The sequence below is a fragment of the Haemaphysalis longicornis genome, unplaced genomic scaffold, assembly GCF_048455015.1.
Source record: "Haemaphysalis longicornis isolate Haplotype H1 unplaced genomic scaffold, Haemaphysalis longicornis Haplotype H1 scaffold_11, whole genome shotgun sequence".
NCBI classification, from domain to species: Eukaryota; Metazoa; Arthropoda; class Arachnida; order Ixodida; family Ixodidae; genus Haemaphysalis; species Haemaphysalis longicornis.
This window is the reverse complement of record NW_027526214.1, coordinates 125186137-125200139: the sequence shown is the minus strand read 5'-3', so window position 1 is coordinate 125200139 and position 14003 is coordinate 125186137. Positions and strand designations below refer to the sequence as shown.

The window sequence follows — 14003 nt, the reverse complement described above, 5'->3', positions numbered from 1 at the left end:
ACGATCGCTGAAACGGGAATTATCGCCAAAATAAAGCTCTATATGCGAAAAAGGGGATGATAGTGGATTGACACTTTGTGCAAGGGATGGCCATTCGCAGTTGTAGACATACCGGCGATCAAATATTCGCCACGATACTAAGCCTAAAGTTCCCAACACCCAAGCTGAACCGAGTAACGCCGAGCCCGCTGGCTTGTGTGACAGTTCTTGCGGCCGCCGACGCGTACGAACTCAGTCCACGTTTAGCGCTGCAAGTCGTCTCGTGGAAAATAATGCATCGGAGAGGCTTCCACGAGCAGTACTTCGCATTCAGCGAGCTTGCCATAGCACAACTTGGGCGAGCTCGGCGGCGCACACCGCCGCGTCGCCGCGGTGCGCGTCGACATCGCGCACCGCGTGGTGCCGGCACCGCGCCGTTTTCGGCACCAGTCCAAGGCAACACTACGCGCCGGCCACGAACTGAAGAGCAAAGACGTCGAACACGCAAAGTGTGCAAAGTTTACAAGCATTGCTCACACAGCTACACCCACGTCTCCTGCCCAAACGAATACCACCGACAACAGCAGCGCAGGATATCGTTTCTGGTTCCGAAAACGACTATATGACGTCACCCTGAAGCGGCCAGACACGCCGGCCGATGTTTCGTCACGCCGAAAGTGATTTCGCTAGTGCTGCCGATTTGTGGAAGCTCGCGGCCGGGACAATCAAACTCGATTTTAGATATGATTGCGGCCTCGGATCGCTGCAAAAATTTCTCTGAGGCATCTGTACAAACTACTGAAGCCAATTATATCATTTTTTAGGCGTCAAAATTTGGTGTCAGTACTCCTTTAAAGACTTCCCTAGCTTGGCTGGGAGCCTTCGCGTTTGCATAAGGTGTTCCTCGAGCCTTAGTCGAGCTTTGTGGTAGTTCCTGAAATCCAACAACTACCATTTACTGTGATGCGGACTGTAGAGTGGGACAGACGTACATTTTGTAGACTCGAGAGCCTGAGGATGTGTTCTTAGGGCCTCCAGCCCGTGATAGGCATGGCTAATCTGAGATCGTCGTTTTTGCTAGTCTGAGCCGTCGTTTTTGTAGTGCGCTGGAATTTCAGTGCGTGCGTGGAGTGGTGGTGGCGTTGGTCGGTCGTTGTTTTGTCCTTCTGGGGTAACGGCCCAATCTACGCTAATAAACACGAGCAGAGGGGTGTGTCACCTCGTACCCTTCAATGGACACATGGAGTGGTGACCAGACAATATGAAGTTCTTGTAAAGTTTTTGCTTGCCAGAGAAGGTTCAGCACTCGTTGCGACATGCGGCCATTTACAGTCACTGCCAGCGGTAAGGGAGACAGTGATGGTTGTGACGAAATCCTCGTCCGTTGCAGCAGCAATACCGATGGCGGCTCTTTCAGCCATGCCGATGAAAGTTGTGAGAATAGTTAGTTCTGCCGGTCCTGTGTCTTGCGTGTTGACGACGCAGGCTGCATGGCTTTTCTGACTGGGTTGAAGCGCCGCATCTGCGCATCGAGTGCACGATTGTTCTTATGAACCATGACCTACCATGCGCTGTTTTTTGTTGAAAACAGGATGCATATTTCTGTGTACAAGTGCTACGCAAAAAAATGTTGCCGAATGTGTGATGGAATTAGATCAGTAGAAACACGTCGTCACTACCCCATTTTGAACTAACGTTAGGCTCATCCGTTTAAACATACCCTGACCGAAATAAACGCGGTTTTCGAATCAGGAGGATGCTCGAAGACCATAAAATGTTTTATCAACGTATACATTTTGGGAGGGAGACATTCAGTGTCCCCGGTAGCTTGTTTGATCCCCAGTAATTAAGCGGACGGAACACGAGAAGGAGATACTATTACACTCACCGCGAAGCATGTAGCCTTATATAAATTCATTTGCGGCACTCCAACTTGGATTACGTCTACTCAGATGGGTCGTACCAAGTCTATTTTTCTACGTCCGTGTCTGTCATACCGGAATTTAATTACAAACATAAATGTCGGCTACACCATCGTACTTCCTCAATTACTACGGAAATGTATGCCCTCCTCTTGGTACTGAGGTTTATGTGCTTTGTGATAGTTCTTAAGCATCCATAAAACACGCAAGCCTCCATCCATAAAACACGCAATCCCAAGTGCCCTTAACTACTTTCTAGTATATAAAAAATAAAAAGTTTTCACTAGAGCCTTCGAGGTTCTTTACATTAGTTTTAAATGAATTCCTCGCCATTACAATATTCCGGTAAAACAGCCGTAGATGTGGTAGCCCGCCAAGGGTATGAATTTTAAATGACAAAAAAGCTGCCCCATTTCCCACCAGACGTCCAAAACCTGCTCAAAATTACTTTTGATCGCCCTTGCCACTCTATGTTGTTCGTAGGCAGCCCCAATGTAGCCAGCTACTTGCCATTCGTCCTCTGTTACGGTTTACAATTGCGATAGCGATAAACAAAAGCCTAGAGACGGCTATACATCTCCTGTGATTTTCGGGGTGCTAAAGCCCGAATTTTTTACACAAAATTGCAAAGGTCGAAGTTCACACAGATCGTGCAGTTAGTGTGGCGGAGACAAAGTTACCTCTTTTTAAAGTGCCCCCATCACCATACTATGTTTTAAAAGGGTCCTGATGGCTTTAGAGAATCGACCAATAAAGTTCTGCAAAGTGCTTGGAATTCGTTTTTTTATCTATAAGAGCGTCTTAGAATGAAGCCGCATTCAAAGCCATTAATAATTGCCACGATGTTTATTTTAATGTTCAAACGTGTTACGGTGTCTGCACTGTAAATATTTTGTAGTCACTATTGTTTACCTTGTACATGTTTTTGCTGTTTATTATTTAATGTGCAATCCAATCTACACCCTTCCCAATGCTGAACGTTCGCGATTACGTTGTCCGAAGAAAAATATTCTTCAGACTTTTTGTGTACAGTTTGCACACATCGTGTGCCTCATCTTTTGCCATACACTGGACAAGCAACGTGAGAACCTGCAGCCGGCACTCATTACCTGGCGAACACCACCTTATTTCTAATTTGTTAAAGCTTACGCTAGTTGAGGACATCAAAAGGGTAAACAAGCATAAAAATAAACCATCAAAACAAGTGTGAGAAGAGCAGGTAAACATGTATACAAAGTCAAGTCCACTTGGAAACGGAAGAGCACGGAACGACAGACAAATTAGGTCATTTTATAACCAAGAAGAAGTGGTAAGGGCTCAGTGCACGACTCGATCAACGCCCACTTGTTGCGAGGCACAACAAGCCCCCGACGGCTTGAAGGAGTAGACAATGGAATCACCAACCTCGCCTTCCATCTCGCAGGCCCATGCAGACTCTCCGCGTCCCTTTTACGTCATCGGCCACATGGTGAACTCACTATACGACGTCGACGTCTTCCTACAGCAAGGTGCGAATGCCCTCGAGACGGACGTTCAGTTCAGCAGCCATGGAAGGGCGACATGGGTGTACCACGGAACCCCTTGCGACTGCTTCCGAGAGTGCGAAAGATCCTCTAAAATCGCGGACTTTCTCGATTACGTTCGCAGCGTGACGAGTGAGGGTGAGTGTTTCAGACACTCTTTTACCAAGGAAAAGATGCATGGGTAACGATTTGTGCCTACACAACGGCCTCACCGCAGAAGTCACCTTGGAGCACTTCTGCGGCACAGTTTTAGTGCGTAGCAATCTTTGGCGGGGACCGCCTGTGAGGACCGCGTAACGTCCGGAATTTGCACAAAAAGGCATAATTGGCGGAAGCAACACCTTTGATCATCATCAAATAGAGATAATTATTTTAACGGAAGTTGTAGAAGCGAAGAAATGCAAAAACAAAAAAGATTTGTTTACAAAAAGGTACAAGCAAAATCGAGCATATGCACTTTCTACCCCTCGCCGCGAAGACCAGAATAGAAGAATCCCAAGAACATTTAGAAACACAATAAATTAAAAGACATCTTGACAAAAGAAACCAACCGCGCACTGTGCCTTGCATCTGCACACAGATACGCTATTGGTGTGTTTAAGGAAGTTAATCGCTGTAATAAGATAAACATACATCATGGGCAAAACAGTGAAAACAAATGAAAGCTGTAAAAATCAAAAAGAAGCCAACGTATCGTATCTGGTTACTTATCACAGAAATTGACTATAAAAAAACAACGCGGACAAGCGGTGTAAAACTGCTGCATTTTAGTAGACAATTGTCCTACCTTTTCTCGACATTTCTTGTAACGCGTGGAAATTTTCTTGCCACTGGACGGCTGCATCGACGGCTGCATCGAAAAGTAGAAAAAAACATTTCCTTGTTAAAATCATTCTTGCACTTCATTCAGGGTAACCTACAGCTCCTGATACAGCCGAGTGCAATGGCTTTGGTAGTCAAATTCGCAACTTTTCCCTACGTAATCAACTTATGTGAACGCAGATGTTATGCCCTTTATACTCTTTCGCGACCACGAAAAAATGGCTGATATTGAGTACTTCCAGAAAACATTTGGTTTGTCTTGAACTTTTGGACACATTCCGCATTGCTATGCACAAAAATGTAGCTTATATATTTCTTTTGAACTACATAACAGCAGTTTTGTGAAAGGTGTACTTTTTGACTGTTTCTTAATTGGTCAACGAAACAAAAGAAAATGCACATAAAGTACACACAAAACACAAACAGGAGATTTTACAGAGCCTAAAAATTATCTAAGAAATTCTAAGATATGCTAAATGTTTCTACGTTCCGAAGCTACGACTCAAAATATACATCAATGCCGTACACCAAGTTCTGGATTTTGGCGGGCCCAGCAACCCAACGGCCCTGACGGCTGTGCCACTCTGCGAACCCACTTGAGAGTAAGTCGCCCTAAAATACGCTTGCATGCATACATGTTTCTGTTCTGACACAAAATACTTATCACTTCAGTGGTAAAAAGCAAGAAAAGCGCCCTTCAGAGGCGGCGCGCGTGGCTCCGCAGCGCTCTTCTGATCGAGCGCCAGGCTGTCTTGAAGGAGATAACGTGATACGGTGCGGTGCATTTGGCAAAATATCCGCGCCGCACGTTTCGAGACCCTACACATGAAAGTAATACCGCATTCGTCAGATATTATGGATGCTTTGTTTATAAATACTCAAAAACGAACCTTCCCTGGCAGCACCTGTGGAAGTCTGAGGCAGTTGAATGGGAGAGTCTTCATCAGAACTAAAATCTGGAAAGTCCACATAGTTGCTGGAGTCATCACTGAGGCTGGAGTAAAAAAAAGTAGTAGTGGCTTAGCTCTGCTATGCCAGGATATACGTAGCATGAGCTAAGGTTCAGCAATCCAGTCTAACCCAGTCCAATCCAGTCCAGTCCAATTCAGTCTAATCCAGTCCAATCCAGTCCAGTCCAGTCACTGCTCCTCGCGCATGCTCAGCACGACTCTTCACGAGCCACGCGAAACGGCTATCAAGCGGCTCCGGTGCAGCGTCAGACTTGGCTACTGCGCAATTTAGGCGCATACCTGGGGACGCGCCGGCGCCAGTGCGTCTGCCGCGGCTATGACGCAACACAATCCAACACAATCCACTTTAATCCAATTCAATACAAGCCAAGTCAAGCCAAGCCAATCCAATCCAATGTCTCTCGGGCTTGCGCAGAACGGCCCTTCAAAAAACACGCGAAAATGCTCAACCTCGGCCAGTGTAGCTTACGCTACAAAAATCAGCAGCAGCAGTGGCCGAAGTTCCTGAAACCGCTGTCCGCCTTTGCAGAGCGCGCAGTGAAACGGATGCCATTTCCGCCCAACTCGCGGCAACCTGTGGTTCAAGTTTCACTCACGACGCCGTATACCCACGTAAAATGTAAACAATGGGCAACAAACTGAAAAAAAAAAAAACGCGTGTCTAATAAGCATGCCAGATGGCGTCAGTTGCCCGAATAGCGCCTGCAATGATGACAGCGCCGATAGACCCCGTCGGGACGATGACCCCCCTCCCTTCTCCTGGTTTTGTTGTCCCCCATCCGTCGGCCGAGTGGCAGCCCTTTGGGACGGCCTTTCCAACCACCTTCGTCGCAGCTGGCTTTCGTTTCCTCCCGACCTTCGGGGTCGGCGGACAGGGGGGGAGCGGGGCTCAAAACCCTAATTGGCGGATGCGCTGCCGTGGGCAGGCGGCTTCGTTTGCACCCTGCTCGCGCATCCCTTGATGAGTTTTTAGATAGCTGCAACTGCGAGCGGTCGCACGAAGACTCGCTCCCGTGGCGGTTTCTGGGCGTCAGGACCTCACGCACCTTTAAGCCAACCTTGCGGCGGTTTGGCACCTTTTCGACCTCCGGGGTCTTTGTGCGCTGCGGCGCCTCTTAATTGTAATCCAGGTTTCCTTTTGTCTTATGTATTCTTCATCGTCTGTGTAAATAAGTGTAAATAGACTTCGTTTTCTTCATCATCTACTTGCCTCGTCTCGTCATCGGGTCCTTCACCACCCTCCACGACGATACCAACCACCTTCTTCAATAAACCAAACTTTACTGCGCTGTTTTCAGTTTTTGCGGGAGGTTTGAAAATCACCGTTCACTCGCGAATGATGGCCTATTTATTGCACGGTTGCGAAAGAGATGAACAATGCAAGGGTACCGTTGACATCACTAGAGAGTATAAAAAAAAACGTTATAACAAAGGTGCTTTATACAGCAAGCGGGGCGCAATGGCCTTCACCACTTCAGCCTCTATCAAAAAATACGATTACATTTCCTGACAAGGCCTTCTGCGGCCGCGTTCCAACCTCTACAGCTGATCGCATTGCGCATGTCTATACACATGATAGCAGCCATGCACTCACTTGTAGTAATTTTCACGGAAACGGCAGAGTAGTGGATCAAAAAAGGTGTATTTCAATTGTGCTGGTTTGCTTGCTGTTTTGCGCAAGCAGCTTTATTGTGCGAGCAGCTTTATTGCATAGAAAAGTATAAAAAACATTTCCTTGTTAGAATCATTCTTGCAATTCATTCAGGCTAACTTTCCTCAGTTTTTGGTTGCCCCCGTTTCTGTACGCGTGTCTTGACCATTTCCCGAACCATTTCGCGTTTGACTGATTCTCGGTTCCTTTCATCGAGAGTGTTTCCTTTGTGGTTAACACTGCCGCTTCAGCAATTTTTTACCACGGTGTGGGCAGGCCCCAACCTCCCTCCTAATCACAACCCTATCCCTTGTGTGGGCGGCGGCGCTGACCTGCACCCAGCCTCGCCTGGTGAACAAGGCACGCACGGCAGATTACAACCAGGGGAGGACAGCTCTCACTCTACTCTTCCTGCAAAAAGGACACCTCTCACCGGTCCGGAGCGACCACAGTCACAATGGAGGGGGAAAATTAAGGTTATTTTTTCACGCAAGTGATTGGGAGAAAGGTTGTCTCGTTGACTCTAGACGACGATTCAAATTTGTCCAACTGGCCAGCCTACACTACGCTCATTGAGTAGCATTCATTCTTGGGCCAACTGAGCAGGAAAATTTATCTACGGGTCTTACTCTTTCTTGAACCCTTCGAACCAAATGTACGGAGTTGCGGCGAGTGATTCTTCAAGCGTTCGGAATTTATACCGGCCAAACAACTATCCATTAATCGCCGAAAAGTTCCTTTAGAGACCGCGCAAAATTGTAACTGAGTCGTTTCAATTTCCACATCAAAATAAAGTGATTGATTGATTGATTGGTTGATTATGGGGTTTAATGCGCCGACGCTACACAGGCGATGAAGCGAGCCGTAGTGGAGGGCTCGGGATTAATTTTCACCACCTGGGGATCTTTGACGTACTCTGAAAGCGTCCAATCAACGTAGACTTTACGGTTTGACTACACAATCACAATTGATATGTTTGCATGACAGCCAATCTCGCTTGGCGGTGCATAATATTTTCGCCCAACATCAGTAAGTCAAGCGTTGACGGCAGATATAGAGGTCGAAATTCCCGTTTTTTGTCGCGTCTTTGTTTATACGATGGTGTTAACTAAGAAATCGGTTTGGTGTTCATGGAAAACTGCAAACGAACGCACGCGAGGGCTCTGTAATCATGTGTGGCCTTGGTGAATAAACAATGAACATGTTGTTATATGTTATTTTCATAGTACCGCATTAGTCAGCTTCCACCGGGAGGGATGTACTGTCCAAGTTCCGGGCAGTTACTCCTGGCGGTTAAGCCTTCGCGGTGATTCCACGAAGCCATGTGCGAATGATATAGGCTCGTTAAAAGGGAGATTTTTATGCATATTTAAATTCGCTTTAAAAATCTGGCTTTGCAATTTTTACATTCAGAAACCAATGAAATGCATTCAAGTACTGGAGGGTTTAAGAAATTTCCAAAGACACGGTCACGCTATTAACGTTGGCAGCACAATAATTTTATCACCCTTAGCGCTTGTGTAGCGTTTTATTAGCGCTTGTGTTTGTCTTCTTTCTATCGTCCTTGTTAATTCGCGCTCCGAGTTTTACCTAATTTTATCATCCGTTCGTATGAGTAAAGCTTGAAAGCAACGCCAAATAGATAACGCTACAACGTAGAAAGACTACTGGGTGGTGTGCGAATTTCTATCTGTTACTATGCATTCCTTGGAAATATGATTTCCAAAATATTGAAATTTATTATTTTATGCTCACTCCTTGCGGGACCAAGTAGCACACACATCTTCAACAAACACGTCTTTTTCATGGCGCCCTTTTGCATTCTAGAGAACGATAAATAAAAATAGAAATAAAGTTATAAACGTATGTATTACTAATTATTAGTGAAGACACCCATTTGATAGACATGATGGCATATAAAATATTCAGGAATTTGTGAGATGTGTTCGCTAGCGTTTCGGATTTATCCTAGTTGAATTTTATGTGTACTGAATGCTGAAACTTATAGACTTCCTAAGACTCATCAACCTTATACAAAACGTTATAGGCCTAACAGGTATTATGTGAATTAGAAACACAACACTACGCTACAGGTTACGCTACGAGTGAACATTTCAAACCATATCAAAATGTTATCAGAAATGTTATTTTTACACGTAGGCATCAGTAATCGTCAGGCGCCAAAGCCACATCATCCTGGGCCTAAGGGATAGCCGTCAACAACCAGCTCAAGTGCTCCATTTTAGTTGGTAACGGTAAATTTTCTAAAAGGCTCAATTTTTTTTGCGTGAACAAATGAGTAATTTTGACATGCAAAAACCAATTCTATGAATTTGAGGACCGAATAACGTTAGTAGTGAAAACACGTTTAGGGATGTTATTCGTTCACCCTGTTACGAGCTGAAATTCGACAAATCTGTAAAAGTGACCGCAAACATTTCTTTGAGCAAATTATAGCTGCCAAAGACAAATCGATAAGATTGGGCTGCTGAGAGGTACTGCAGGTTTCTGAATAGGCGTGAATGGAGGGTTCTGCTCACCGGTGAAATATCGAAAAACAAAAGGACATTGCTCGATTCATTTTTCACAAATACAATCAGATAAGTATTGAAGTGAAAAGCCGCTTGTCGTGCGAATAGGCGACCGCATAACGTTTGCATTTTAGCCTTGCTAATTCCTAAATAACCGAGTTCTTACTAACTTTGCTCAGTTGAAACGAATGTAATTCCCAAATAACCTTGCTTATTCGTAACAAGCCCAATTGCTAATTAAGCTTGCAAATTTTAGGATTTTTGGAAACCTTGGAAGTCAAAAGACGTGAAGAAAAAGGAATCCAAAAGCAGGATTTCATCTCGTGTACTTTTTTTAGGAGGGACACTCCAGAAGAAATGATCTTCGATAGGGTTGGTATACCCGCCTTCCCCCCTAGATGCATGCCCGCAGTGGCCCACCGTCATTTTTCAGCAAAGAAAACGCTACCTGGCAATGTGGGCGCACGCGCTCATCTGGCTGGCGCCCACGAAGGCGCCGATAAAATCCCTAATAGTCGGCGCACACCTAATTCACTTTGACGGGCCAATTTCCATAGCACGCACGCCCGAAGAACTAAAACAATGACGCACTCGGCGTGCTCAATTCACATTGTCTGCGACGTTTCAAAAGCGGTTGCAGCAGACGCAATAAGCCACAACAACACCGCGTGCACCAGCAATCTCGCACGCTGTGTCAGTTGGCCTTGTGTGCAGGCACTGTCGCAGTATCATGGATTGGATTCTGAAACGGGTACCTGCGTAGTCGATACCGAGGTTGTAGTCTCAGGGCAGAGGACACGTCGATAGCCTAGCCTTACGAAACGATATTACATTGTCATGTCATGAGAATGTTCTTGCGGATCCTTTGCAACTTTTTTTATTTTTATGGGCTCTCACCTTTACAGAGGAAGGGAAGTTCAAGGGCAAACTGACATTTCTTCTTCTGGATCTCAAAACATCGGGGATACATCAACAAAGAAAATACTCTGCTGGCATCGATATCGCAAGAAAGCTCACTCGACACCTTTGGCGAAACGGTAAGCGGGAGACTCTGAGTCAAATAAGGTCCAAAACGTCCACACAACAACATTAAAAAACAAACAGGTTTTAATTACATGATATTGCAAATTTGGTGACCTTGAATGACGTGGTCTTACTCGCCTTTACGTCCTGGCGAACAAAAGTTCAGGTGAGGCTGCTCACAACGTCTCGTTGCCTAAACATGAATAAGTTATGCTTGAATCGAGTGGCCGAAGTTGATTCCTTTCCCATTGGCATTTCGGTCGTTATATCCTCATGCTACTCTGCTGAAAGATGATCCAGCAGCAAAATCAGCACAGTAAATGCGCTGCAGAATAAATTTGCATGTGACTAGTAAGACCGATACATTTATTAAAAGTGAATTATCAGCCTTAAGAAGGCAAAACGGAGCAAAAATTTGCCACTTACAATGTGGCTTATACAGATGTGACTACTAAAGTTTAATATTTTCCCTAAAGTACTCACTATATCTATAAAGTGCTATAGTTTGAGCTACGAGCGCTGTAAGTACGTATTGCCGGTTCCCACGTGAAATATTTACTGACAAATAACGTACGCGGAAATTTAAAACCGGCCAACTGGTGAGAAACTTTTGAAACACGCAATGACATACAGTAATATTTTCCTTAAATTTCGTATCCCTCCGCTCTCATTACAGCAACAATTTAAGAAGTAAATTACACCGCTTGACAATAACAAAGAAGCACTCGTGTGTTGTTTCGAAACACCGCTTTGCATATCCTCCAATGTGTCTTTAGCTTCTTTATGATTTTTTATGCTTGGTGGACTATCAGCGAAGATCACGCAAATGTTCTTAAAGGGGCTATATAACACTTCCCATAGACCTTTCACTTTTTCCTTCGTGTATGGAAGCAGTGCGAAAGCTGCAGTTTTGGCCAGCGCGGAATGACACTGCATAACTTTCTCGTCGCAGCAGGTACATCTTCCGTTTCTCCTTTGCTTTTGTGGCTGTAATTTTACGGCGGCTATCGAATGCATTCATTGCTGCCACTAAATAAAAGCCTGCCAATCGGCGCTACATCGCTTTCATGGCGCAATTTTAGCGGTCGAAAAACGCCAACGCCGAAAAAGTGAGAAAATTCTTTTGAGAAAGTTTTGAAGTTATCTGATGGGCACACAGCAATAATTATTGGCTGAGGTACTTTGCGACTCCCTAATCTAAGTATTGGGTGTGTTGGTTGACTACGTTCGGCCAAGAGTTCACAAAAGTTAGAAAAAGTGTTGCAAGCTCACTTACATTCTGAACCTTCAATTACTTAATGTATATACTGCAAGCCACAACCACATATGACGCAACCACATCACCACGCCAACACGGCCTGTGTTTCTTTTAATGAGGCGAGGGCCTGGCGAATAAATGAATGCTTTGCAGCGTGTGCAGCACGCTGACCTTCGCCACTTTATATACGGTTGATTCATAAAAAGACTGCTTCATTGCGATAACAATGCCGCCGATTTCATAGCTAACTTCAGAAAAAGTAATGGAGATATCAAGAAAAAGAGCTGAAATAGAGGCGACTGCTTCGCTGCTGTCCGGGATTCGTGCGATGGGGGGTGGCCGACCTAAGACACCACAAAGAAGCATGACTGGGCGGCTGTAGTGGGGCCCCTAGTTCTGTTTGGTCGCATCACTTGTGCAAGTGATGCAGGCTGTCGACTACATTTCAGTGGTGACCCATAATACGTCACTGAAGTTAAATTTGTTTGAAGTTGTGCATTATTTCGACCGTTTTGGGTGAAAAAGATATTCACCGGCTACAGTGGAGCTGAGCGAGTTACCAAAGGCTTGTTCGTTCGTGTTAAACGAGGTGCATTTGTCTTTACTGCCCATTCAATGTTGTGCGACCAGTACTAGGAGCTGCCAGCGCGACGAAACTTGGCGCGCCATGCAAGGTTAGATTGCATCTTCTTCAGCCCCAGCACATACGTGCTCTACAAAGACTCATTTACTGCAGAGGTTACGCACAGTTACGCACACATTAAGAGTGCACTACATTGATCATTAGGTGCATTACAGTTAAGTACAGTTAAGTACATTACGGTTAATTACATTAAGTGCATTGTGGTATTAGGTTCGGGGTCAGCAGCTTCAGTCAACCTGTTTTTGGACAGCTTTTACTGCGGGCCCCTGTCATCGTGTACCCAATGATGATGAAATAAGCGTAATATTGTTATTATTACCTACAAAACTGACCCCATAGCTCTGTCAGATTTTAGGTGTGGAGTGCCTTAGGACCGCACAGTGCTCGTCTGCGTCCATTCGTGCGCACACCCCCGCCAAGTGAAAATCAAGCGAAATTCGATTGGAGCCGTGGTTTGCAGTTTTATTTAGGGAATAATCAAGGTGATCAAGGTACAACTCACAGCTCAAATCGAATGACGGTCGGGGCGCAAATCGGATGTCACACGGGGCGCAACTTGGATGTCATTTCGAGTCCCCGTACTCCGCCCCCTCGCCATCATGCGCGGAGTGGCGATGCTGCCATTTTTTTCTGAAACAGCTTTTTCTGCCGTCATCCGGCATCGTGTATCCGGCATGATGCAAAGAAATGCCATTGGTCATTGAAAAAGGTTTCAAAACAACGCATTTGTAGCATGTAGCTTCTAAATTAAAAACAATAATCTTTTTCGGGTCATTAGAGTCTGGCTTTCTATAATTCCGCCCTATGGGTTTCCCCAAACAGTCGATATTTTTGGAATGTGCCAGAGTTTATATCCGAGGGTTAGTTTCTTTTATACCTTCAATGCCACATCGATCTTTCTTTACTTTGCAGTTTCGCCAGAAAACGCATTAGACGTGCTCCTCCATGTTAACAGCCTGAACGACGGAGTCATTTTCGAGGGAGTCCTCGACACCATCGGCGCACTGCCAGACGCAGAATCTTGGAAGAAACGCATAGGTATATATAAATGCCCTATCTTGATAAATCAAATCACATGTTCGGTGCACTCATATAAGTTACTAGTGCAAAGCTGGAATACACGAATATTATTCTGGATGAATAAACATTGTGTCATACGCTACAAGGACGTAGATCTTCAAGAAAAACTACTGGCGTCTAATGAAGAAGCGCTTGAACCAAGCAATGATCATAATCATCAACAACAACGGCCTATGTGGGTCAACTGCAGGAGGGTTCTCTCCATGACCTCCACAATGCTTCTGCCTATCGATACAGAAGCTCCGCACTTATGGCAAAGAAGCACTCATGTGTTGAAAATTGTCCGTGCTAACCGAACAAAAGCAGCACTTAAGCCGCCTAGCCTGGCTTCCGCCGAAATAGGCATTTTGTGACGAAAACCTTTATATGGCTAGACGAAAGCGGTTTTGTGCACTCTGAAAACTTCCTCGGCAATCCGGCAAGCATGCGTGAAAATCCACTCTGGAGAGGAGCTATAACTAAGGGGTGCGAGTCCGGCTGGGTTTATCTCGGTCGTAGCGGAAGAGCGCGCAGCAAGCGTCGAGAGTAGGTCAAGCGATAATGGTGGACAGGGGCGGTCGGTGCTTTGGGCGGAGCAGCGTTAACGTTGCAGTGGCCGCT

The 14003-nt window shown here is 45.4% G+C and overlaps 1 protein-coding gene across 4 annotated transcripts in view; it reads left to right on the top strand.

Moving 5' to 3' along the window:
- The window catches only part of LOC144160997 (dermonecrotic toxin StSicTox-betaIB1i-like), an 81919-nt gene that overhangs the window by 34859 nt on the left and 33057 nt on the right, over nucleotides 1–14003 (top strand). For 2 of the 4 annotated variants that reach the window (XM_077692064.1, XM_077692065.1), the window contains exons 3-5: nucleotides 3325–3562; nucleotides 10305–10436; nucleotides 13236–13361. In XM_077692064.1, coding sequence (XP_077548190.1) covers nucleotides 3325–3562; nucleotides 10305–10436; nucleotides 13236–13361 — 496 coding nt within the window. The remainder of the gene's footprint in view (nucleotides 1–3324; nucleotides 3563–10304; nucleotides 10437–13235; nucleotides 13362–14003) is intronic. The other 2 variants (XM_077692066.1, XM_077692067.1) reach the window with 1 other exon arrangement.